Source organism: Euleptes europaea, chromosome 2 (genome assembly GCF_029931775.1).
Source record: "Euleptes europaea isolate rEulEur1 chromosome 2, rEulEur1.hap1, whole genome shotgun sequence".
Classification (NCBI taxonomy): domain Eukaryota; kingdom Metazoa; phylum Chordata; class Lepidosauria; order Squamata; family Sphaerodactylidae; genus Euleptes; species Euleptes europaea.
In genome coordinates, this window is record NC_079313.1 from 78,236,619 (window position 1) to 78,263,308 (window position 26,690).

General features: G+C 43.3%; 1 protein-coding gene across 1 annotated transcript in view; it reads left to right on the forward strand.

The window, feature by feature from the left end:
- ERI3 (ERI1 exoribonuclease family member 3) overlaps window positions 1-26,690 on the forward strand; it is a 265,545-nt gene that overhangs the window by 90,636 nt on the left and 148,219 nt on the right. The window contains exon 7 of the mRNA XM_056844793.1: window positions 8,664-8,736. Coding sequence (XP_056700771.1) covers window positions 8,664-8,736 — 73 coding nt within the window. The remainder of the gene's footprint in view (window positions 1-8,663; window positions 8,737-26,690) is intronic.

Sequence of the window (26,690 nt, forward strand, 5' to 3'; positions counted from 1 at the left end):
CTTTGGTTGGTATAAAAACTGAGTGCTGTACCATCCTAGCATTTCCCAGTGAGCTTCCTGCTTCCTGTAGTAGTCACTTGCAAATCTAAGGCATAGCCGTCTCTCTGGCTGTTTTCATACTACTAAGGTGACTCCAGGAAAGCAATTAGGCCTGCCATAGAGGTACAGGAGGAAAATGTAGGGAGTTCCTGGTGGAGTTTGGGTGACCCAGCAGAGCTCCTTAGTCCATTTAGTATGATTCAGAAGAGTTGCAAAGCCAGCTCATTTCCATACAACTGTTTAGTCTTGCAAAGCAGTATAGAGTTGTTGTCTTGTACAGTGGCAATGGGAATGCATAATTGAGAGTGATGTTGACCTGGCCTTCATATGTTATGGCATTTTGCTTATAGGAGGGCTAGAAACTTGCTTTAAATTAAGCTTAAATCAGATTATTATGATATAGAGGAATTGTGGATTGGCATATGGCTTTTTTGTGGGATGTAGGAATTTAGTAATATTTCCCCATCTTGCAGTATCCTCCTTCCTCATAGCGTTTATATGATTTGATAGTTTTCCTCATGAGGTTCTATTAGCTATTGGAAGAGGGTGCAGCCTTGTTCAAAATAGATTTTTGGGACTAGGCAGGAGTGGCTATCACTTCTGCTTCTTTCCCTTGACTAAAGGAAGGCCTTTACTGAAGCAATAGTGGCAGTGCCTTTTCTGTATTTTCAGAACACAAATGATAGCATGTGTGGTTCAATTAATGCCTCTGGGGTCTGTAAATACCAATATTTAAAGCCCTCTTATCTTTTCCAAAAGAGGACTTAAAAATGAGTTCAGTTTCAATGAATCCAGTGTGTAGGAAATGCCCTATTTTCTTGGGCTTCTGACATTCTGAACCTAGAAGCAGATGGACATTAACCATCTCTGATTAGTTGGGGACTTGCACATTAATTTTTTATATACTAGGACCACCTGAGTGACTGAATTCAATTACAGGCTCCCTCCCCTTCTCATTGCCCCCACTGCTCCGATGTTATTAATGTGGCTCTTCCACGGCAGAAACCAAGGAACCTGTTGAAACGTGAAACCCTTATTTCTTAGTGTGACCCCCTGGATAATTAGGGTTAAACTGATACGCTATCACACCAGTGACACATTTTATCTGCTTCTGTTTGTACAAGAGGACACAATGGTGGAGGAAGGACCAATTTGTGCCCTTCTCTCGCTAACCAGACTGAGATAAAAGGTGTCACTAGGACGATAACGTCCTGGCCGTGCACTCCTTTATTGTTGTTCAATTTGCTATTTTTTTAAAAAATTGTGTTCTTTCTTGTTTTCAATACCCTTGCCCATATTTTAACTCCATGCCATGGCCTAATGATGCCCTGCGAAATGTGTGTGTGATATCTGCAACTCTGGCTGACAGCCCTGCCTGATAACCAAATTCCTGCCCATCCATCACTAGCCGCCTCTTCTCAACTTAGGGAAAGTGATAACCAACACACAGCTGTTTATTACCACCAAGCCGGGCTTTTCTTCCCCAATTCATTATAAGAAAAAAGAGGCTTGAAAGGAGGAAAGGAAGTCATGTGACCTTGCCTCTCATTTGCATCTCTCTCTCTTCTCCAGCCTTTCAGAGTAGGAAGGCTGCTGTCAGGACTGTGTGCTTTCTACAAATCTTCTGTTACAGGCCTTGACAAATTTGAATGGTGTACAATCAAGTTTGCATATAAACAAACAATGACAAGAACTTCATATACACTTATTTTTGTCATACAACAAAACATTCTGATGTGTATTGTTGAGCTTTGGGTAGGATCCTGCCAGCTTTTTTGCTCAATCTCAGCTAATTCCCCTCCTTATTACAGCCCCTCTTCCCCATGATCCCAAACGTAGCCCTTTCGGTACTCATTCACCTCTTCTTTGCCAGTGGAAAAACTGGCAAACCTTTGTTACCTCCACTGAGGCTTGCTGAGAAGTGCTACAATAAAGCCATTACTGCAAATGGTGCCACAATAACATTTCTAGGCTCCATGGCATCCTGGTACCTGGGATTTGTCAAGACTTGTTGTATTGCATGATGCTGATAAGAACAGCCCTGCTGGCTCAGACCAATAGTTCAGGGTTCCCCAAAGTAGTGGGTGCCATGGCACCCACCACCACCTTTCATAGCTCCTGCCTAGTATTTTTGGAAAGTTGGAAGGGCTTTTTACTAGCAAGGCTTCTGATTGGCCATTGGAGATGTGGTTGGCTGTGCAGATTTTTAAAAACATTGCTTTGACAGCAGCTGCCACCACAGCACAAGGATCTCACTGTGTGACTGAATGTAAGCTGTCACAGCCATTTTGTAGCTGGCTCTGCCTCCAGCAGCCATTTTGTGTATACACCCTGCTGTAACAGAATTCCAAAGGTGCCCACAGGCTCAAAAAAGGTTGGGGACCCCTGATCTAGTCCATCATCCGTTTTCACACAGCAGCCTAATAGTTGCCCTGGAGGGCCAACAAACAGAGCACAGAGGCCAAGGCCTTCCCCTGATTTTGCCTCCTAGCACTGAGTTTCAGAGGATTACTGCCTCTGTATATGGAGGTCCTTTTTACTCACCATGGCTAGTAGCTATTGATGGACCTCTCCTCCGGGGAATCTGCCTAACCCCTTCTAAAGCTCGTTGCATTATTACCTCCACTGGCAGTGAATTCTACAATTTAATTATTTGTTGAGTAAAGAAGCATTGTTGTCTGTTTTGTACCTATTGCTCATCAACTACATTGGGTGCCCCGAGTGCTAGTATTATGGGAGGGGGGGGGGAAGCTTCTCCTGACCACTTTCTCCACCCCATACATAATTTTATAATCCTCTATCATGTTCCTCCTTAGATGTATTTTTTTATACTCAAAAGATTCTTGCTTCCTTGTTATCCTTGGCTTGAAAGAGACTTGAATCCTGAAAGAATGTATAGTTGAGAGCACTTTGCCTCAGTACTGTTATATTCAGATTCACGTTTGGCATGCATATTATACCTGTAAAAAGGTAAAGGTCCCCTGTGCAAGCACCGGGTCATTACTGACCCATGGGGTGACATCACCCCATCCCAACATTTGCTAGGCAGACTATGTTTACGGGGAGGTTTGCCAGTGCCTTCCCCTTTTACCCCCAGCAAGCTGGGTACTCATTTTACTGACCTCGGAAGGCTGGAAGGCTGAGTCAACCTTGAGCTGGCTACCTGAAACCAACTTCTGTTGGGATCGAACTCAGGTCGTGAGCAGAGCTTGGACTGCAGCTTACCACTCTGCACCACAGGGCTTCTAATATACCTGTGGGAATATTTTTTTAAAAGGCTGCCAATGTATGGCTAAGATTCTTGTTTCCAAATTGGTGGTGTTGTGATTGCGTAGGAAATAATCTATCCTGGAGAAGGATGCCCATTGGATGAAGTCTGGATAGTTGTGCATATGCAGAGCTTGGGTGGGGGCAGGAAAAAACTTTATCTACTCATATCTTTTCAAAGGAGCTTTAACCTCTAATGAAAAATTAGAATCCTAGGAACGTAACTTCCCCTGTTTATTGCCTTCCATCCTCCCCTTACTACTGTTAGCTCTATAGCATACTGCCTAGGATGTTCAGAAAGCCCAAATGTCAGTGTCTGCTTACCCATGGAGCAGAATATATGGAAACACAAACGCTAGCAGGAGAATATCTGTTTTCTCTGCTTCTAGCCAGGCCTTTGACTTCTGAAAACATAGCCTGCTCCCTTGGGTGGAGTGTTAATGACACCAGGTAACCAATACTGCCCTGCTCTGCTCTAGCCAATCCCCTTTGATTGTTTTGGGTGTTTTTAAAATACAAGCAGCTCAAGGAACACAGTTTACAACCAAGTGCTGGATACAAAGTGCATGCTTAATTTGCATATCCAATTGCTTGGATTGCAGTAATTACCATGGATAAATGGATCTATTAATCACGTATTTAATTAATATTTGGTTTTCCCTATGTTCTCCTAATTCATACCCATTTCAATGTTCAGGGTAACTCTAAAATCTTTAGCAAAGCTTTAATAAGCAAAATGACCTGTTAACTACCCTATAGCAATCAAATTGATTGGGGACAAATGAATCTACATTCCAAAATAAGGGATACAATTTCCATTCACATGCACACACCCCACCCAGTAGTAGAAGGTATGGATTTGAGGGATTAACCGATAACTAGAAAATCCTAGTTCCTACAACTAGGTGAAGACTACTCTTTAGGCTCTAAGCTTGTATATTGTACTCCCTTTTGCTTATGCTTTTACCATTATGCAGAAATGAGAAAGTCATTGTGATCTCCTAGTGCAGGGGTGGGGAACGTCAAGCCCGGGGGCCGTATAAGGCCCGCGAAATCATTTGGTCTGGCCCTTCATGGGTCCTGGCAGATCTCTAGCTTCGAAGGATGCTGCCCTGCCTGAATCTCTTGGGCCCAGCTGGGGACAGCAGAGCTCAAAAGCGAGTCGCTCTATGTGGCAGACACTCTAAGCCGTTTCTGGTCGGGCCTCTTGGCTAAACGTTTGACCAAATATAGCAGGCTAATTTTTAAGTTGATAATTTTGTATGGCCCGCGAATGATGTTATAAATATCCAAATGGCCCTTGGCAGAAAAAAGGTTCCCCTAGTGTGTTTGTGGCTAGTGTGTTTGTGGCTATTTAACAATTGCAGCTTGATTATCCTATTTATAACTAGTCCTGACAACCTCCTGGTGTGTGGTAGTGATCTTGTGAACCTTGCAACTTCTGCATGCCTACATTGGTACAGATTTTGTAGCTTTTGACATGAACTTTGAAAGGATACTTCACTTTCTTCTGTCTCTCCAAAAGCCTCTAAATTAGTTTTCAAAAAGTTGGCCCAAACACACTGTTCTGTATGCTGGACTGCAAAGAGTAGCTTTGGGCACTGATTGTCCACTTATGATGTTCTAATAAAAATATTATATACTTTTGTTATCTTCTGACTGTTGCATCAGATTCCAGTGGTCCATTCAGCCCAGTATCCCACCTTTAATGGTGGCCACATATATAACTCTGCAATGAGTTTGTAGGGACCATATCAATCTATACTGTCTCCCATTTGAATTTTCCTGACCATTACTGTCATCTTTGGGGGCACTGCTTTGGGTGCCCTTGGCATCTGAGGCTAGGTGAGTGGCAGCCTGAGAAAGGGTGTTCTCAGTCATGGTACCAGAACTGTGGAATTACCTCCTCAAGGAAATTCAAATGTTGTCGAAGGCTTTCACGGTCAGAGTTCATTGGTTCTTGTAGGTTATCCGGGCTGTGTAACAGTGTACCACGGTTACACAGCCCGGATAACCTACAAGAACCAAATTCAAATGTTGCTTATACATAAGATTGCCAACTCCTGCTTGAAATACCGGGAGATTTGGAGGTGGAGCCTGGGGGCAGGGTTTGGAGAAGAGAGGAACCTCACCAGGTATCATGACATAGTATTCTTCCTCCAAAGCAGCCATTTTCTCCAGGGAAACTGATCTCTATCATCTGGAGATCAGGTGCAATCCTGGGAGATCTCCATCTCCCATCTGGAGGTTGGCAACCCTATTACAACCAAAAAAGTTTAGATGTACACTTCTCTATTAACAAGAAAGATTGAGAGGCCACCTTTATTTCTGAAGCAATAAATCTGAGTCCAAATAAAGGAATATAAATGTAAGACAGTCATGTGTTTCTGCCTCGCTCCACAAAAATGAAGCACATTTTTTAAATAAACTTCCTCAGTACTTCTGGAGAGAGTGTAATGAAATTGGCACAGTATTTCATATGTGGTGGACTCATACTACAGTGAGTGTTTCAGGTAATTCATATTTACTGAGAAAAGTAGAACAGTAGGACATTTGGGTAATCCAGACCCACAGATAGCACTGTTGCCTTCCTGAATCTATGCCCTCTGGAATTTATTGCTCCCCACATAGAGAACGTATTGTCCATCAGCTCTTAGCAACTAGGAAGACTTTTGCTGCCCGATGGAAGAAGAGTTGGTTTTTATACCTGATTCTCTCTACCTTTAAGGCAGTGGTTCCCAACCTTTTTCGAGTCGTGACCCCCTTTAACAATTGCCAAGTAACCTGCGACCCCCGCCACATTTGTATAATAAAGCCATAAATGACATTTTCAATAGGATAAAGAAACCCCAATACAAATAGATTTTTCAGAATATAATTCCAACATAATATTTAATTAATTAATTTCATTAAATAATTAATATTTAATGTGATGGTTGTGCTTGCATCTGGGCAACCAGCTTCAAAATTGGTGGCTAAGTGTTTGTTAAAGCCAACCTCATGTCATCCTCAACATTTAGTCTGTTTCTTGTCTTTGTTTTGATATGAAGAAGCGTTGAAAATCCACTCTCGCAGAGATATGTAGAGGCAAATGGAATTAAAACTCAAAAGGCGAGCATGGTGACATTTTTATGCTTTGGGCTGGTTTTACCTGATTACATTAGGGCAGGGGTGGGGAACCTTTTTCCTGCCAAGGGCCATTTGCACATTTATAACATCATTCGGGGGCCATACCGGGCATTGATCTCCCGGCGTGGGGGGGGGGGAAGAGGCTAGGGTTGCCAGGTCTCCAGCCACCACCTGGAGGTTTGCAAACCTAGCAGAGGCTATGCAGGGGAGGGAGAGAAGGAAAGAAGGGAAAGAAAGAAATGAAGGAAGAAAAGGGAAAAAAGGAAAGAAGGGAAGGAAGGAAAGAAAGAAGGAAAGAAGAAAGGAAAGAAAGAAGGGAAAAAAAGAAGGAAGGAAAGAGAGGGAGGGAGGCTTCTTCCCCCCCACAAGCACTCGCCAGCGGCCTGGGGATCTCGAGCACACACACACATACACGGGGAGGGCTGGGGGGACCCGCCCGCCGCAGCGCAGCAAGCGCGCGGCTGGGAAATAGAGCACGAGGAGGACTGGGGGAAGACCCCCCCCGGCGGCAGCGCGACAAGCGCGCAGGCCGGGAAAATGGAGCACGTGGAGGGCTGGGGGGTGGATCCTCGGGCGGCAGCGCAGCAAGTGCTCAAGCCGGGGGAATGGAACACGTGGAGGGCTGGGGGGGACCCTCGGGCGGCAGCTCAGCAAGCGCCCAAGCCAGGGGAATGGAACACGTGGAGGGCTGGGGGGGACCCTCGGGCGGTCTAAAGGGGGACCGCCCTCTTCTCCTCCTTCGAGACCTAAACGGGCCGAGCCAGGGGAACTTCCTCGGCCTCCCACACATCCCGCTGCGTCATCCGCCTGGCGCAGGCGCAACCGTGCCCAGGGCGGGCCCGCCAGCCTCTCAGCTGGGTGGTGGGGCTACAGCTGGCATGCGGCGGCGCGGCATCGTGTCTCTGCAGCCCAGCTCCTTCTGGCTGTCGGTGGGCCGGTTCCTCACCTCTCTGCCTGGGGTCTTCCCTGCCCTCACGGATGGATCAGGGTTACGGGGTGTCTGGGTTAGTCCTGGACAGCCCGGGTTGGGGGCTGTCCCAGGACAGTGGCAGTGACCCCCCAGAAAACATGTTGCGACCCCCTTGGGGGTCGCAACCCACAGGTTGGGAACCACTGCTTTAAGGAGTTTCAGACCAGTATACAATCACCTTCCCTTTCTTTCCCCACAACAGAAACCTTGTGAGGTAGGTGGGGCTGAGAGAGTTCAATGAGAACAGTGGCTAGCCCAAGGTCACCCAGCAGGCTTCACGTGGAGGAGTGGGGAAACCAACCTGGTTCACCAGATTAGAGTCCACCACTCATGTGGAGGAGTGGGGAATCAAACCCAGTTCCTTAGATTAGAGTCCATTGCTCTTAACCACTACACCACATTGGAAGAATCATAGATACATTGATAAGAAAGCCTGGTTCAGTTACACCTGAAAAACTTTACTCATAGAAAAGCTAACAAGTATTTAAGCTAGCTAGAGGCCAAACAGACTGAGATAGTTTTGCTGCAACTTGATAGTATAATGGAATGGCTCAGGAGGCCTCTTCTATAAGGGATAATATTGAAGTCTATTGCAATGTTTATTGTGCATTTTGCCTCTCTTTCTGTACTGCAATGTCCTCTATATTTGTAACCCCCTTTTCCTTATTTTGGTATGCCATACCTTAGATAGTTTCTGTTGCCTTAGGTAGCTTTTCTTTAAATTGTTTTCCAGTCACTGTACTCTTAGGCCTACTGCATTGTTTATTGGAGGTCTTTGATGTCTGGTTTAATTGCTTTTCATATTTTGTAATCCGCTTGAGTCTCAGTGAGAAAGGAGGGATATAAATTAAAATAAAATGAGAAAAACTTTTCCTCCATATTACATTCTCAGAAAGCATGTTTGCACAGAGGTAGAACAAGATGACTGTTTGCCTCTAAATGGTGTTGCTTCCCTAAGCTGTAATATTTAATGGAGAAATGCCCCCCCCCCATTTCTTCAGAGCACCCCTTTGTTAAACAAGTCTCCCTTTGGGAATGTCTGGCATCCGTATAATGGCTTTCCAAGCTGGTCTCGGGGTTTGTGTTGAGTTTCTGTGTTTGAGTGGCCTTTGTCCAGTGCAAGGGATGCTTCTGAAATGCAGGCTATACGATCTGATTCTCTCCTCTTTATCAGAGCCAGCAGTGTTTAACAAAGATGATTTTGTGTTGTTAGGCTTGTTCTAATTGAATCTAACCTACTCTCTCTTCTCTCTTACAGGTTACCTGGACAATGCCAGTACTTAGGGCTTCCAGTTGCTGATTACTTCAAACAGTGGATTAATCTCAAAAAGGTACTTTGATTGCAAATACCCCCTACCCCCACCACAGGTTTCTCCTTCATTCCCCCTCCTTCTCCCATTCTCTCTTCCTATCCTCCTTCAAGGAGGTGTTTAATAAGCACTGCTGTTTTGCATTGAAATGAGGAGTTATTTTCTCAGAGGCTGGGTGAAGCGAAGTCCCTATTGTATCTCCCCTAATAGAGTCTTACTGTACTTGATGGAATATGGTCTGCATCTGAGGAGAATCCCATTGTGGCCAACCTAACGCAGCACCTCTATGCATAATAACTCGGCATTTCTCTAGCGAAGGCTGGGTCAGCTGGAGCACTTCCAACTCATCTCTTTCCCCCACCCCTTCTAAGTTCCTTCCAAGGTGAATATTAGCCAGCTGCTGCTCAGCACTGAAAACCTTGAAAAATAAAGGAAAAATAGCCTGCTTAAGGCCTTTTGCTTTATGCACATTTCTTTTTTTTTTTTTTTAAAGCACACACTGTTTCTCCCCAAGTGTGACTTAATGCTTTTTAGCATTATGCCTATGGGAGCATTATATGTGGATATCTCCCTTGTTTGTACAAACTAAATGGACCACATGGGCATTTTGTGTTACTCTGTAGAGCCCCCTCTGGTAGTTAAAAGAATTACATATTTGGAAATTTCTAACCCAGCCTTCTGTATTCAAAGGTAGTTAGGGTATGGAAACTGGCAATTGGTTCAAACTGGTTGAGGAGAGCCAGAACACTGCACAGAAATACGGTGCAATTGCTTGTGTTTTCTCTTAACAGTAGGCATCACAGTGCCACTGAATGCATCATTTTTGCATTTCCAGACTTTTTTCTGTTAAGTAGGTCTCTACCAGTCAAATATCTGCCTATAACTTGCCTTTTTCTTCCTTGTGTTTCGGCCATTTCTTTTCTGAGTTGAAAATGAGAGTGGCATATTGAACAGCAGTAGGACAAAAATTAGCATGATCTGTTCAGTCAAATCAGGGTAGTATACATGTATAAGAAGGACAAGACTGGCAGCTTATTCCTTGCTTTGCTTGATAAGGGTTCCCTTCATTCCCTGCTGTCAAAGTAAATCTTTTGTTTTATTGCTGGGCTTCTGCAAATCTAGTGTGAAAGCACATTGGGGCATTGTGCAGTTCAGTGACCATTAATGATTGCCATTTGAAGTTCACTAAACTTCTGGTGAATGGATAGGAGTGATATAACCAGCAGGTTGATGGACATACAAAAAAATAAAATAAAATAAAACCCCTTTGCATGGTGATGTTTGATATCAGCTGGCGGAAACCCTTGGTTGTGCTGTACCTCTGCCCTTGGGACAAATAAATTATGTCTTTTTGCTGGCTGTTTTGGACTGTCAGGTTCAGCCCATTAGAAGCCTAGGTTTTATCATGTGTAATGCATTTTGACATGCAAACAGAGGGGAATTTAATGTCTGTTTCAGGGTGTAGCATCATAGCTGCAGATGTCTGATCAAACTTTTGATGTTTCATTATCACAGGGATGATGGTAGCACACAGTGTCAGGGCAGGGTCAGAAGAGCAGTATTGGTCATATAGGTAAAACAGTAAAGATCAGGGTTAACATAATTTAGAAACAATTTTCTTATCAGGTGGCGCTGCCCACATTTAACTTTGTACAAAGGAACCTAGAGCAGGATTTGGCTGTGTGCCACAACACTCATGTTTCTGGACTGCCGAGTGGGAAGTGTTTCTCCTAAAGCTTGAAAGATCTCTCACTCTGTGAAGGAGTATTCTTGCACACCTCTGGCAATAATGTTTAATCCTTGATGCTGGGTTATTGCTACTGGATCTTCCAATAACAGATGGTTCATGCCTGTGACATGGTGAAATGGAAGGGGACTATCTAGTGATAGATATTATCAAGCTGCTTTCTCACTATGCAATTATCACTGGCTGGTTGTATTTGGATCAAGTACATGATTTTAATTCAGGTGTGGGTGGGTGTCTTTTTGTCACAGTCAACCCAAGCTATCCTACATGAATCCTTCCACAGGAAATTTTATCCTGCTGAAAGCTGCCTTAAATAATTAGTATAGAATTTAGCACAACCTCATTTATACCAAAATCAAAATTAATAACCAAAAATCAAAATTAATATATGTGTGTAGTACCATATCTTATATTCAAGATTTTATGCAAATATTATAAAAACATATTACTGAGAATTTCGTGTAGCCGAGGTTCTGATAAAAGAAAAATTCTTTTACAACAGCAGTCTTACTTTGCTGTTTAGTCTGGGGGACAACATATACAACAAATGGGACGAGTTGTCATGGTCTGTAAACATGCACAACAAAGTGCCCTTCATCAAACCAAAACCATCTTGATTGTTCCCCCAATCCAGTCCGAAGTGTTCTGCATTTAGGAGCCCTGTTTTCAATTAAAACCAGGTACCTGATTTTTGGGACTTCACTGTTTTCTGTGCTTTACAGTAGGGCAGGCAGGAAACTGGCTCATTCCTCAAACCTTGAAAGTCCTGCTAATGGCAATTGCTGTTATATCGGAAGGACTTGTTGGTGTTCCCTTAGCTGTCAGAACTGAGGTATTTCCAGTGGGACAGCTTTGGTGTGTAAGAGGGAATTGGTTTAAGTGGAAATAGGGTTCTTGGCCCTTGTTGTAAGTTAGTATAGAAAAAAAATTAAAAGTTAACATTTATTTCAGACAAAGATTAACAGCAGTTTTATGCAAGTGCAAGAACTGGATAAATGTAAGACCTTAGGATGGCAGAGGCCAGCAGCAATGAGAACCCCGCTCTTAGCTTGCTGTGTTGTCAGAAGTTTTGCTTTCCTCTGCCTGCAAATGTTTCTCCTCTGCCAAACCGCATCTGCTTCTTGCTGACATTTTTAATGTCACTGAGCGATCTTGTATAGTTTGTGAACTGTCAGCTTAGTGAGGACTTAGGGCAAGGAGTTTATCGTGCTCTTTGCCTTGACTAGATCGGTATTGGGGAGGGCTGCTGGGGAGATGGATTTTATTAGAACGTCCCTGCATATCAGATCTCCCCTTAAACCTTCTCAATGGGCAGCCATTGAGCTAGTTGCTGAGTGCTGTTGACTGGCTCCCCTTCTGCTGCTGTCAGAAGCTGTCTCTTTGATTAGCAGAGGTGCTGAGGGTCAGAATTAAGGTACATTAACAAAGTCATGTGCTCTTGGTTGGTGGTGCCCAAGCCTGGAAAAGCCAAGGGTCTTGCAGGTCAGGACTGAGAAAGCATGAGCAGAATGACAAATGGCTGAAATAGTAGAGACCAGTGAGTAGCAGCTGGAAGCTTGCAGATAGAATAGAGACACAAGGAAAGCCTGAGAGAGGAAGGCAAGTTACTGTGCATCAAGACTGTAGTGTATTATTTTCGTTCAGCTTTTCCTAGACATTGGCTGTGTCCACACACTGAGAATTCTGGGTTGTGCATTCATTGCTGCTGCAAATACAGAGGTATTTGCATTGGCAAAGGAGCATCTATACAGGGGTTTTCTACACGTTTTCCTCTGTCAGCCACTATTTCCCTTGCCCTTTACTAGTGAACTGTGTGCTGTAAATTCTTTAGACCAGCAGTCCACCTCTCTTGCTTTGATCCATAAAGTGCCAGGAACATTGATGGTGCTATATAAAGGATTGGTAGCAGTGGATGCCTTGCAAGAAGGTGCAGCTCCTTAGGCTAAATAATGAAACAACAGTTTTAATTAAGACTTCGTGGGAAGCAAAGGGGATATTCTCGTCCAAAAGAAAGTGATTTTGGTCCTCTCTTGGGGAATGTCTGCCCAGTGTTGCTATTGTAGCACCAAACATAATACCAGTTGCACATATAGCATGTGTGCTAGTCCAGCAGTCTTATTAATTAATGTATCAATAGGCTTTGCAAGATTGCATGGTTCATCGGCAAGTCAGAATACTCATGATCCCATAGAAGCATGCAGACTGCAAAACGTAGTTACACATAGGACATTTTTGGTGTAAAACTGGATTTATGCTTGTGTAAGGCCTTTCCATCTTAACTTGTTCTGCTGGAGATTCATTAGAAAATGCAATGAGAAAATGCAGTTGAGAAATGGGTTTAATACTACGGTACTGATCATGGGAACTATAGTTGCAATTCTGTGAAACCAGCAGCTCCCCTGCTCAAACAGAGTTGTTATACGGATTGTTTGTGTGTATTAAATTACTTATAAAATATATGTAGTAAAACTAGAAAAGCAGAAATCTTTAGAGATATGCAGTACCTTCCATATGTGAAAAGACTAAAGCTTAGCACTGTCCAATAATATCCCCTCTTATCTATTACCGTTCTAAGCAGAAGTATATAAAATCATGAGCAGAGTAGAAAAAGTAACCAGGAAACAGACTTTTTACCCTTTCAAACAGTTACTGCAGCCAGTGAACTGCCAATGAAATTAACAAGCTGCAGGTTTAAAACAAGCACATAAACTATTTTCACATAACCCACAGTTTATTTGTGGGACTCTTTGCTATCAGCAGTCCTGGACACTGATAATAAAACCCTCCAGACAAAGTAATGAAAGATAGGAATATCAATAGCTCTTTATTAGAATGCTTGGGGCATCTATCCTAATGACTGGGATGTCTCCAAACTTAAAAACTGTTGTGGTTGGGAGTGGATGACTCAAAATGGCTTATTGTTATATATTTCCTCAGCCATCTTTATTTGGCCTTTGTCAGGGATGGGACACAGGGATAGAAAGATCATTGGACTGGTCAAGGAGGGACTGGCATTAAGTTTATGTGAATGTACTGCAGTGAAAAAATTATGCAAACAATGTAGTTGATACATGCATGGAAGCTGCTAAACTCTGAGCTTTTGCTTTCAAGCAGTGGCTTAACTTTAAAGCATGTGTCTATTCCAGAGCTTTATCCTGACCTAAAGGATCTGCAGGAGTGGACCCCTAACTCAGCACTTCATGTTATTGCCATATGCCTGATTCGGCTTCTGTTGGAACCTCTCCCCTCCCAAAGCATTGATATTGCCAATCACCCCGTGTTGCCAGAGGCAAGGGCTTAGAAGCCAACTTCTGTCCAGAAGGCATGCAGGTCCCTGGTTGCCAGTGTAATTGTATCTAAACCATCCCCACATACATCATCAGCCACAGATTGGTTGCCCAAGCAGCAGGGATGACTGGGGTGGGGAGAAATGCCCCAGGTGCCTTACAAGAAGGGGGAACACAGGGAACCTATGCAGCCTGTTAGACCCTAGTTGAGTCTAAGCAGGTGAAAATGACTGAACCTGCACAGCAGAGCTGTTGCTCAGTTGAAAGCTAGCAATGGGAAAGGGACACAGGATGTGGCTAATAGCTCTCTCCTTCCTACCTGAAGCTCCAGCAAGGAAGACAGCAGAGAGTAGGAGGATTTGCCAATTTGTGAAACAAGAGGCTGGAGAATATGGATGCACCCTTCTCCCCAAGTGTTACGCTGGCCTCTGCAGGGAATGTGGAGTGTCTCAGAGTTGGTGTTTCTTGGTGGTTTTAGTATTCCATTTTGGTGGCTGCTCCTTCAATCCAGCAGCTTCCCAGAGCGCTTGAGATCAGCTTGGGCAACCTGTGACTGCTGAGATGATGTCAATAACTAGCCAGTCACAGACAGACATTGGGTGTGTTGATCTGATCCAGAGGGGCAGGTGTGCCTTTCTCTCTGGCCCCTTGGAAGGCAGAACAGGGACAGCTTTGTATCACTTTGCCTTTAAATCTGTCACACAGCTGTCTGAACTCTAGAAATCCTTTCACTCTCTCCCTTGCCTTGTTAACATGTGTTGCCTTTGGGGTAATCAGGGAAAAAATATTATGTCCTTTTACAATTACCGGGTTTTGGAATATTAAAATGTCTCGCTGCATCGGCAGTGTTATTTTGATTGGTATTCTAACCTTTGACTAGCCCATAAAGCGAGCCGCTCTTCGAGCCAATATTGCAGGACTGAAATTTAATTCCGAAATGATTCCAGATAATAGGGAGACAGATAATATATGCATGAAGGATATTATGTTTGGACTAAATGCAGCAGGGCCAGGGCTTGGGAGTTGAATAATAGCCCAGAGTGAGTTATAATCTGTGGGACAGAAATACCTTACTGTCAGGGCCAGGAGAGGAACTCTTAAATCAAAGGGGGAGAGCGCTAGCGGGTAGTCATCTGAGGCAGAAAGGGCATCCAGGAGAAGCCTTAAAGGAATGGGTCCTCTCTGCTCAGCTGCAGCATACAGCTGCAGCGAGGGGACCACTTGGACCTAGGGCTCACAAAGTTGAATGCCTAAATATACGTTTGCAGACAAAAGTTGGATTCCTAGCAGAGGAAGATGGCCTTTGAAGTCATATCTTGGTGTTGAGTCATATCCCTCCCTCTAACTCTGTTATTGGTTTGATTCTTAATGTAATGAAAAGCTAGAGTTTATTTATGATTTCTCTACATAAGGTTTGAGTCCTGGTTACTCTAAGGTATGCTGCTTCCCATATAAGCCCTCGGAATGGGATACGGAACTAAAAGCACCACCTGTGTACCAGGTAAGTTCAGGGTATCCTCAGAGTGTAGAATTCTCAGTGATAGCTCGATAGCCATTACCCTGAAAAAGGTAATGGCCTCCAGGGCCTTAATTTTTGAGGTTTTTTACAGACACTGTAATGCCACTTTGTTTGGAAAAGATTTTTATTGGCCATGGCAAAGCTGTTGGTTTTTTAAAATGACATTTGGTTTGAACTGATTTCTTTGGATGGTGTATCTGGTTTTTAAAATGTCTTTTATTCTGTATTTTATAGATACTGGTTATATTGTTGAGCGTGTTAAGTTACTCTTGGCTGTTTTGATCAGTTGTAAGACAGATCTTGGATCTAAAGAAATAATAATTGTATGGGCTTTGGTCATGTTGAAAAAAGAATTGTGTAGTGACGGTGAAAACTGTTCTTTCAAGCTAAACTAAGGCAGTACCAGTGTTCAGATAAGCTTTTGGAAGAAAGCACAGCTCAGTAACATACTAGCTCAGTGATGGCGAACCTTTTAGAGACCGAGTGCCCAAACTGCAACCCAAAACCCACTTATTTATCGCCAAGTGCCAATACGGCAATTTAACCTGAATACTGAGGTTTTAGTTTAGAAAAAACAACTCATACATTCACATATTTTGATTGATATTCCCTTCTTGGGGAATTTGCATAAATAAGAGGCTTAAAGCTGGGCTGGCTAAGGGCAAGGAAGACCATGATCATAGAATCATAGAGTTGGAAATTTCTTCTAGAAATGAGGCTTAGGGGAAGTTAGGTAGACACAGAGATACATCCTGGCATGACAGGAGGGTCAAAGATATGGCCCACGTCTGAGAACAAAGCCACTGTAGTACCAGCCACATGGGACACCTGAAGCTTCATGGACCTTTGTCTATCAAGGTCAGTACTGTCTAATCACTGCAAAGCATGTGTTTTACCATTGAACCATGTCCCCCACCCCCAGGTCCTCAAGTACTTCTGAATTCCATAGATTTTAAGGGGAGAAAAGTATTTTCTTCTATTTAGCTCTCAGACTGAAACCAGGAGGACTAAATGCCAAACCACACATTAGGTTGAAGATCAATTACTAGATCTCCACATGGTTTTTTCACCCTAAAATGCAGCCATAGGGACAGACCACACTGGGCTGGGAGGATATTAACTTTCTTCATTTTCCCAATTAAAAATGTCCTCCCTAACTGGGTGGCTATTGTTCCTGGTAGACAAATCTTTTTCTGTCATCTTTCCTTGCTATGAAATGATTGTACCTGGTGTGGAGGGGAGGGTTCAGCTGAGAAGTTAGTACCTTGTTGTCTCTGTAAAGGGCCTTTTTAAAACAGCTGCACCCTGGGACCAAGTTCAGAATTAGATATATAGGTGAGTCAGCACGGCGCTTAACATTCTGTAAGGGGGGGAAAAACAATGTTGATGTTTGAAAAGGCAGTTGGAATGGGGTGAAGAGAGTCAGTTGGATGGTAAGGGATGATGAGAAGCTGACAGAGTAAGCAGGGATAAAAAGAAAAAAGGCAGATCAATCAATGGGGTAATACCTACCTAGGAAAGCAGAATGGAAGAAACTGAAGACGGGCGGGGCCTCAGCTGAGAGGGGGGCGTGGCAAGGTGCTGGGCCACAGCCTCCCCGTCCAAACTGAAGAGGGGCGGGCCTGACAAACAGCTGAGCTGCAGCCACAGCTCAGCTGAGAGAGAGGGAGGGGCTTGCCCCGGTGCAAGGAGAGGAGGGTGCCAGCGCAGGCTTGGGGAGCATGGGCTTGGGGAGAAGGAGCACCGCACCACGGCAACATGGCACAGCCCTAGGCAGACGCGAGGGCTCCGCGCGTGCCCACAGAGAGGGCTTGGCGGCACGCGTGCCATAGGTTCGCCAACACGGCACTAGCTAGACAAGACAATGGCTGTAATTCTCACAGTGATTTCAGATGTTACTTCCAGTGGGAATATTCTGAATATTTCTAAGATCATTTATTGATAAATATTAGGAAGTACAAGCATACTGGGGAAACTTCGAGAGGAGAATTGGCAAAATTCAGCTGTTGGCTAGGTGAACTGAACCTTCATGGGGCTGAATGCATGATTGCTACTCCTTTTTAGAGCTGTTTATTGTCTTTAATAAAAATAATAATAGTAATAATAGTAATTTATATAGTGTTTCAGGGTATCCAAAGCCTGGCAAATACAGTTTTAAAATAATCCTTCAACAATCCTGTAACAAAGTCCAGCAGTAGTACTATCTGCATATTAGACAGGCAGCTGTGGCTGAGAGGGATTGGTTTGCCTAAGGCCAACTAGTGAGCACATGACAGAGGCAAGAGTCCGATCAAGGACTTCCCGACATATAGCTCAATCCTGATACCTAGCTGCATTGAGAGCTGATGTGGTATAGTGGTTAGAGCAGGGGTCCCCAGTATGATGCCTATGGGTGCCGTGGTGCCTACTGCACCTTTTGCTGGTGCCTGCTAAGTGTTTTAAGAAAGAGGGTGGGGCCAGGTGGGCTTTTGTCCTGCAGGTCTTCTGATTGTCCACTGAAAATCTGATTGGCTCTGCACATTTTTTTAAAGTTGCTTTGGCTGCAGTTGTCACCACAGCACAAGAGTCTTCATTGCACGACTGAAAGTAAATTGTCTGTACGCAAGAAAATATTTGAAGAGTTACTGTTAATAATTATGCATGACCTCATTCTCTGACATTTTGTGGTTGGCTCCACCTCTTGTGACAGACATTTTGTGGTTGCCCCCAACACATTTTGTGGCTGCCCCTGAATCAGAATTCCAAAAGCGCCTCAGGCTCAAAAAAGGTTGAGGACCCCTGGGTTAGACTGTTGGATGAGGATCTGGGAGGGTCAGGTTTGAATCCCTACTCTTCCATAGAAGCTCACTGGGTGACCTTGGACCAGTCACAAACTCTCAGCCTAACCTACCTTACAGGGTTGTTGTGAGGATAAAATGGAGGAGAGAACAATGGTGTGAACTGTCCCCATTGGGGAGAAAGGCAGGGTATAAATAAGGAACATAGTATTTTTCAAGGACCATGTCCTGGTTGATTTTGCTTAGATAAGCTTTTTTTTTTAGCATCATGCAATTTTTTTAAAGAACTTTAAGTAAAATATTGACAATTCATTTGTACCTTTTTAATTTTAATAACATCCAGTCCAATAAAGAGCTCTGGAGAACCTGAAAGTATGCTTAGTGGTTTGAGCCAGAAGTTGTGCTTGCACGCCATTTCCTTCACTCCAGATAACAAAGGCTAGCTACAGTCCAGCAGTGGTGGTGAGAGACAATGCTTTATGCTCAGAAGTACTCTGGTAATTAAAAATGTTACAGTTATACATTTAATATTAATAATAATAATATTTTTTGTATGTGTGTGTTTGGGGTGGTGTACTGGGCATACAGTAGTCATGTGGCTCTTTTGTTTGGAGGTAATTGTGAAAGTAGCTCTCCAAGAGCTTTAGAATGAGTCCATCTTGTTACAGTTATCACTAAAATGCTATTTGAATTTAGAAAGTAAAAGGAATTTCTTAAATAATCTCAGTGAGGTAAGGTGTATTTATTAACACCAGAGAAAGCAGATTCCTAGTTAACACGGGTTCCTTTCATGTATCAGCACAGTGTAGATTCCATTCAAACTGAGTCCGAAACAGCCCTTCTTGTAATGGCCACAGTCAAGCCTAGATTGCTAGTAGCAGCTCCGTGCTATCCTAATTCTAGTCTGAAATTTCATTTGGTTTGAGCCAACCAGTTCTGTGTGAATTTTTTATATAGTTTTAGTTCTCTCCGTAAGTCCCTACAGTGTTTTTCCCCCCATCCTGCATTCATTGTTACCTTACCTAAGCATTTGTGCTCTGTGCTTACAATCCTGCTACTTGCCATCTGGTCTTGTCTGTAATAGTTGATGTGCTGCTCCATAGGCTAATTGCTTGATGCAGACCTCTGCCTCTTATACTTGCCTGAGTGCTGCTGCTGTAGTCTGTGGCACAGTGCCTCTAGTAAGAGAAGCATTAGATTAGATAGAATTTTTTACTAGTTCTGAGTTTTAAAAGATCTGTTCTAGTGGTACTCTGCAGGATAGATGGTGTTGGCTATGCCATCAACCAAAAGCATGCCTCTCTGCAAGCAGCAGAGTCTTCTGTGACATCTTAACAGCAAGAGCCTAACCTGAAATCCAAAAAACAAGCCAACATATTTGGAAAAGGCACAGAATTCAAAACTAATACAAAGCGAATCACTATTCAAGTCAAATCAGAATTAAGAAGAAATTCCTCTATGGTTACCCAGCTCCCAGTACAGTATCAGGATAGCTTTTCTGCTGCTGGGGAAAACAGAGGAGACCGCTGAACCTGGGTAAGCTGGTTCTCTGTTGATTAGGCTGTATCACAGCAGTGAAAACAAATGCATTCCACTCAGCTTCTTGACATCCACGTTATACCCATTGTAATAATTCTTCTCAAGAAAAGGCAAAACATTCAAATAGTGAGCAAAATAGGCCATGTTAAAAGATTAATATTGACACGCCAAACTAAAAAAATTAGGACTGGTAATCCTATATAAAGGATGAAGCTGCCCACTCTGAAATGTAGTATATTGTATTCAGGGTTACAGATGGAAGCATACACCACAAAATACAAGAAGCCATACTGCTTCTGGAGCCTCTGGGTAGGAGGAGAGAAAAGAAAGAAAGTCATGCAGCAGCACTGTCGCGGGCTAACAAATAAATGGAAGAAAAATATAGAATTTTCCCATTTGAAATCCATATGAACTGCATATGTAAGGAGACACCAGGGTTTTCAGAAGCCTGATTTTCAAAGGCAATGACTTGGTTTAACTATTTTTAGTCAAGGACCTGCAGCTCCGCCATCTTAGAAAAGACGCTGAGGATATTCAGAGTGACCTTGAAGCCAGCGAGGAGGCTCCCAGGATATCCTCCACAAAGGCAGCAACGGGGTGTTTCTGACTTTTTCCTCTGTACTCTGATAACATTTGCTGACTGTGAGCAATGATGTAATGAAATGACACAATGTGATGTTATATGAAGTATTAAGTCCTTTTAAAGTTAAGAAAAGTCTTCTAAAAGTAAGACAGGTATCAAATTAACCGTAATCTTAACACAAGGAGAATGCTGGGAAAAGTTATATTTTAAGAAATATCATAAAGCCATAAACTGACTGTTTAGTATATGGCCAGGTCAGCAAAAGACCTGCTGAAGGAAGGAACTCCTAATAATGTAGTAGGAAGGAAATCCTTATAAGGTAAGAGCAACAAGGCTGCAGTCGAAGTTCCAAAAAGTACTGAAGCCCAGGAGCAATCTCAAGATCAAATCCTACCAAGCAGCGTCAAGGGCAAGGAAGGATACTGATCTCGGAAAGTATATAAGGAGGAACTTCCTAGCCAAGAGTTAGAGTTCCTAACAGGTTGATACCCATTGACCTGAATGGATCTCTCCATCCCTTACCTGGGATGTAAAAGCTTTGAACCTTGATTCTTGCGTGGATTAAGGCTCTCAGACTTTCCATATGCCTAAAGAGGTTTCTTTAAGTGTTCAGTCCTTGTGTGAACTGGATACTTACAGATTTCTCCAACATTTACAAGTCTTCCTGTGAGACTGGAGAACTCCCTAAAGGGGGATTCTTTTCAAGATAGCCAGCCCTCGCTAGGACTGGATATCTGAACTGAATGCCTGCAGACTTCTCCATCTTATGAATGAGATGGAGACTCTTAGAATCCATCAACCTTAGTATGGAGTCTAAGGGTTTAGATCTTTCCATATTTGAAATGGAAACACTGAAAACTCATTGATTCTAGCAGGGATTGATGAGTTCTAACTAAGATCTATTTAGCCTTGTATAGGCCTCCCAGTCCTGACAGATATAGAGATTGTAAAACCTATAGCTCCCTTAACACAGGTTTCTTCAACCCTTCAAAGAGTTGAAGAGATCAGGAGCTTATACTCTGAGCATGCATCAGAGATTTCTCTAGCTAACAGAGAGAATTCTGAGCATTCTCTAATTATGAGTCAGAGATCTCTGTAGCTGACAGAGAGACCTCTGAACTCAGTTCTTACACAGAACTCTGACATTCACATGGCTTAAAGCCTTGCATTGCTTTCTGGTTCTGACACATCTATAGATGGCATGCACATACATATAGATCTCCCTGATCTTAACATAGATCAGAGGCCTTTCATAGGCTTAAAACACTTGGAGATTTCTCTATGGTTTCATGAACTTAGTCCTGGCATGGACTGAAAATATGCTTTAAGGGCTCATGACTTCAGCTCTGACATGAACTCATGGAACCAGAGATTTCTCTTTGCATACACCAAAGACATTTAAATACTAAAATGACACATAGAAGACCAAAAAGGTTTAAAATCCTTAACATGAATTGGGAACTTTTCAGATCTCTCTAAGCCAGTGGTTCTCAACCTTTTTCAAGTCGCGACCCCCTTTTACAATTGCCAAGTAACCTGCGACCCTTGTCACATTTGCATAAATTTGCATAAATTTGCATAAATGACATTTTCAATAGGATAAAGAAAACACTTTTTTTTTGCAGTCCAGGCTATCCATATATATAATTACTTTAAATTTAAAAGTTTAAAACAAACAAGCAAACGGTACTACCACCTGTTGCGCAGCAGCTGTGACTGTGTGGCGCGGCAACCTTTCCTGGCACGGAGGAAAGAGTGCCTATGAGCATGCACTGCGTTCCTTGTCCTCCCCTCTCTCTCCAAAAACTCTTCCAAGCAGGCCGGGGCTCTCACGAGGAAACCCCCTCTCTTGTGACTGGGACACTGCTTGTGCACTGCTTGTGCACAGAACTGCAGTTATCCCTCAAAGCGGAGCTCCGCTTAATCACCTCACGAGAGCGAAGGGCCAGGAAAGAGCCGAGGGCCGCTTATCCCACTTGGACTTTTGGTGCCTTTTTCTCCCCTCCACCAGTCACCGCTCCTTCTGCGCCTCACCGAACCTGTGCTCTCGAGGGGGAAATCCCGAACTGCGCATGCACCTCGACTCTCTCCCCCTTGGCCTTGCCAGAGCGCAACTGATGACTCAGGGCAGAGCGGAACTGATGACTCAGGGCAGAAAAGCAAAGCCACACTACAGACATGCGCACTTGGATTCCAGGCTGAAGCTCCCGCCCCACCCGAGCACTGCTACAATGTGGCTGTAGCGGCCTCAAGGGGACCACCCTCTTCTCCTCCGAGACCTGAACTGGCCGAGCCAGGGGAGCTTCCTCAGCCTCCCACACATCCTGCCACATCATCTGCCCGGCGCAGGTTTGACTGCGCCCAGGGCTGGCCTGCCCGCCTCTCAGCTGGGCAGCGGGGCTACAGCTGGTGTGCAGTGGCATGCCGCCACGTCTCTGCAGCCCGGCTCCTTCTGGCTGTCGGTCGGCCAGTTCCTCACCTCTCTGCTTGGGGTCTTCCCTGCCCTAGCAGACGGATCAGGGTTACAGGGCGTCTGGGTTAGTCCTGGACAGCCCGGGATGGGGGCTGTCCCAGGACAGTGGCGGCGACCCCCCAGAAAACACTTCGCGACCCCCTTGGGGGTCCCGACCCCCAGGTTGAGAACCACTGCGCTAAGCCCTGCTGGGCTGGTGAGGTTTGCAAATGACATGACTAGGTAAAGTATGTCTTATGTTTTATGATGTTCTAGGTACTTTGAATTCAGATACTTTTAACTAAATCAGATCTAATTCATTGCACTAACCATATTTTACAAGATTTCTGTAACTGCTTTATTTTCTGAATGAAATATTATTACTGGTTTAAGGTTTGAACTCTCATATAGAGGAATAGAGATTGTTTAAGATTGCTTGCGTACATGAACATGTTTAAGACTCATAATGTCTGAACTTTATAACTTGTTAGACTTTTGTAACCATTTACATGCATATATATTATGTAAAATAAACTGTATATACATTCACATTCTTTTCATAATTTATTGGAGCACTTCAAGAGAAAGATTACTTCGGTTAGAAGCATTGAGTCCTGTCTAGTAGGTGTCTAACTGAATAAGATACTTCTTCTCAGGAAAGGGTCCATTCTAAGAGCATAGGCACTGAAAAGCATTGACCCGCTTCAGCACCAACCTACATCTACGTTGGTAGAGTTGGATAGATCCTTGGAGATGTAGTACACTAACCTATGTCTATAGTAAGCTTCCCCAAAACTGCTGAGATTTTGGATCAGAATCTTAAAATATATATACAGCAAATGGGATACAAAGTACCTATGGAGCTACAAACAATTTTGTTAAATTGCCTAGACATTAAAGTTTCTAGTTCTCATTGTAATTGGCAAACGGTGAAAATACGAAGATGGTAGAAGGCTTCTAAAAGACTATAGTTCAGGTTATGCAGTGCTATGTCCTGTGAAGATCCCAGCCCTTTTTCTTAACACAGAGCTGGCTGAGCTTTCTGAATTCTATTTTCCTTCACTGTTCCAGCCCTGGACAAAGTACCCATAAACTGAAGATATGACATAACTGGCAATAGAATAAGAGTTTACAGTTTTGCTAATTTGCTTATGTCATTCCAACTTTCTATGTTTTAGAGCAAGTTACAGTCTTCCTGCCAGTAGCTCCTCAAACCCACAAGGAAACTAGAATTTGGAATTTTGCAGAGCATCAGTAATGTAGTGCTCAACATATGGAGAGCTCTTAATACAGCTATGAGGTATAACCTGTATATTCATTTATTATGAAGGTAAGGGTCAGCCTCTGAAAGTTATGTGTGTGGATTTATAACTGTTTGAAAGTCATCAGTCAGAAGCAGTTTTTGCCTATACTTGCATTAGCAATATTTTGTTTATAGCTAGTTGGATAGATCTCGGGAAATATCATCCGGAGGCCACATCATCTCCAGGTAGATGCCAGTAGTCTTTGCTTCTCTTTCATCTCCCTGATGCCATACAAGCTCTTGTTTTTCTTGCTGCTGCTTTGCTGGATTTCGGTGTTATTTTGAAATCAACCGAGTGGCTGGAATGCTTGTCGCGTTCATCTGTTGAAAGAGAAAAGCTTGACCTCACACCTGACCCTTCCTCCCCCGCAGTCAATACTAGAGCAAGACTAGAGAAGAAGGGATTAAAGGCAGGGCATGTCTTACAATAATCCTCCAACGTGGGCTGCATTCCAGGCCAGGTGAGAGTGGAGAAGCTTTTACCATGTGCACGGGAAAGGTATGGGACGATCCTGACCTTTCCCCATTATAATTAGTCTTTAGAGTATGAACATTTTTTTATAATTAAACAAAAAATAAAACAAATATAAAATCATAATACAATAAAAAAGAACATAAAAAATACAAGTATGAACTTGAAGAGTTTCCTATCTGTACCTTAGCCTTATGGGAAGATGGTATGTTTTTAAGTTAGCCAGTCCAGTGCTATGAAGTGGGTAAATGAGAAGCTGTCAGGGCTAGGAAAGATGCTGAAAGTTAAATCATACACAAGCTCTTCTTTTGTTCACCTGCTAACTTCTGAAGAATTCTACTGGTGCTAATGTCCCATTAGCCCTTTGCTGTCCTTGTTCCCTTAGGGAGAGGGAAGAGGGCCTGAAGGTTAAATACAGCTTTTTGAGATTAAAGTATTAACAGTCTCTCCACGCCCCCCCTCCCAGTGGCTACACTGAGGAGAGTAGTATGCTCTTCCATCCATCCATTCTAGCAGTCATATTTCTGTATTGCAGTTTCAAGGCCATGAGGTCAGTGCTGTGTTTAGAACAGCCTTTCTTGACCATCCACACCTTAACTGAAGGGACAAGCGGCTTCTGCTTCCATGTACTCAAGGCCACAGTGGTGTCTGTCCTATCTGGAAATGGACTTAGATGAAAAAAAAAACCCTGCTGGATTCAGAGAAGAGTATAAAGTGGTAGTATCACAGACCTATTCTAAGCAGAGTCACATCCTTCTTAAGCCCATTGACTTCAAAGGACTTAGAAGGGTATAACTCTGCTTAGGATGATGCTGTTGGTCACTGTCATACTTGACTATCCCTTCTAGAGGCATGGTTCTTTGATTTTAACCCCAGGTGCAGAGATATAAGGAAACCCAGAGATAAAAACATAGACATTTCAAAAACATGGAGGAATGGAGAAAATCAATAGGAATACGATTTTCCCTGGATATGAACTGTATAGACAGGACAGGGAAGAACATATTTTGAGTGGTTTTCTCTGTATCTTAGAGAGGGAATACAGTCCAGTAAGTTAGAAGACATAAGAAGCATAAAGCTCCCCTATAGAATCAATATGGGTGGAGATTCTGGGCTGTAAAGGTAATTTAAATGTGGGCTGTAAAGGTAATTTAAAAGTGAGGATGTACTATCATCAACCCTAAGGGTGATCTTGAGATGGAGAAGGAAATAAGGGAGGCAACTAAAATACAGGGTGACTTCAAATACCTTTTTATTGACTGGGTAAATGTGAGATAAAATCAAGCCAGAGAGGCAAGGTTCTCAATATCATAAATGGAACTGTAAGTCACAGAACCTGCTAGAGGAGAAGTGACTCCGACTTGTTTCTGAGCAGAGCTGAAGACCTGGGGCAACATGTAGATATGGTTGCACTGATTGGGAACAGTTATCACCATTCTATTAACTTCAGCGTTTATGCCAATGGAAAGTTGCCCTCAAAGTCCGAAACAGTAATGTTTTCTTTCAAAAGAGGGAACACTGGAAAAATGAAGAAACTTAGTCAGAAGGAAGCTGAAAGAGAGAATCAAGAGAGTAAAATCCCTCCAGGAATCTTGGAAGCAATTTAAAACCATATTAATTGAAGCCTGGACAGAAAGCATACTCTGGGTTAGGAAAGGTACCACCAAGACTAAAAGGATTCCAGTGTGCTTAACAACCCCAGTCAAGGGAACCATGATCGGCAAGAAGGCATCCTTAAAAAGTAGAAGGCTTACCTGAATGAAGTTAACAAAAAGGAACATAGGTTTTTGAAAAATAAATGTAGGGTTAATGGGTAAATTGGGCAGCTAATTCCATTGCTGAACAACTCTTACTGTAAATTCCACCCCCACCCCCCAATATCCAGCCAGTACCTTTCTGCCCATAATTTATACCCATTATTGTAAAGCAGCCTACATTATTCTCCTCTCCTCCTTTTTATCTTCACAACAACACAGTAAGGTAGGACAGGCTGAAAGTATGTGACTGGTCCAAAATCACCCAGTGAGCTTCCACAGCAAAATGGGATTCAAACGTGGGTCTCCCAGACACCACTCTGGCTTTTGTCCGGTGGCTGCTATTGAAGAGTAAGCCAGGCCTAGTTAAATGATGCAAGTTGGGTGTTATCAAGTCGCCCAGAGTTTGCTTCCAGGCTGAGGGTTGTCAACCTCCATGTGGGACCTTGAAATCTCCCAGAATTACAATGGAGCTCCAAACAACAGAGATCTGCCCCCCTGGAGAAAATGTCTGCTTTAGAGGGTGGAATCTTATTCATCTG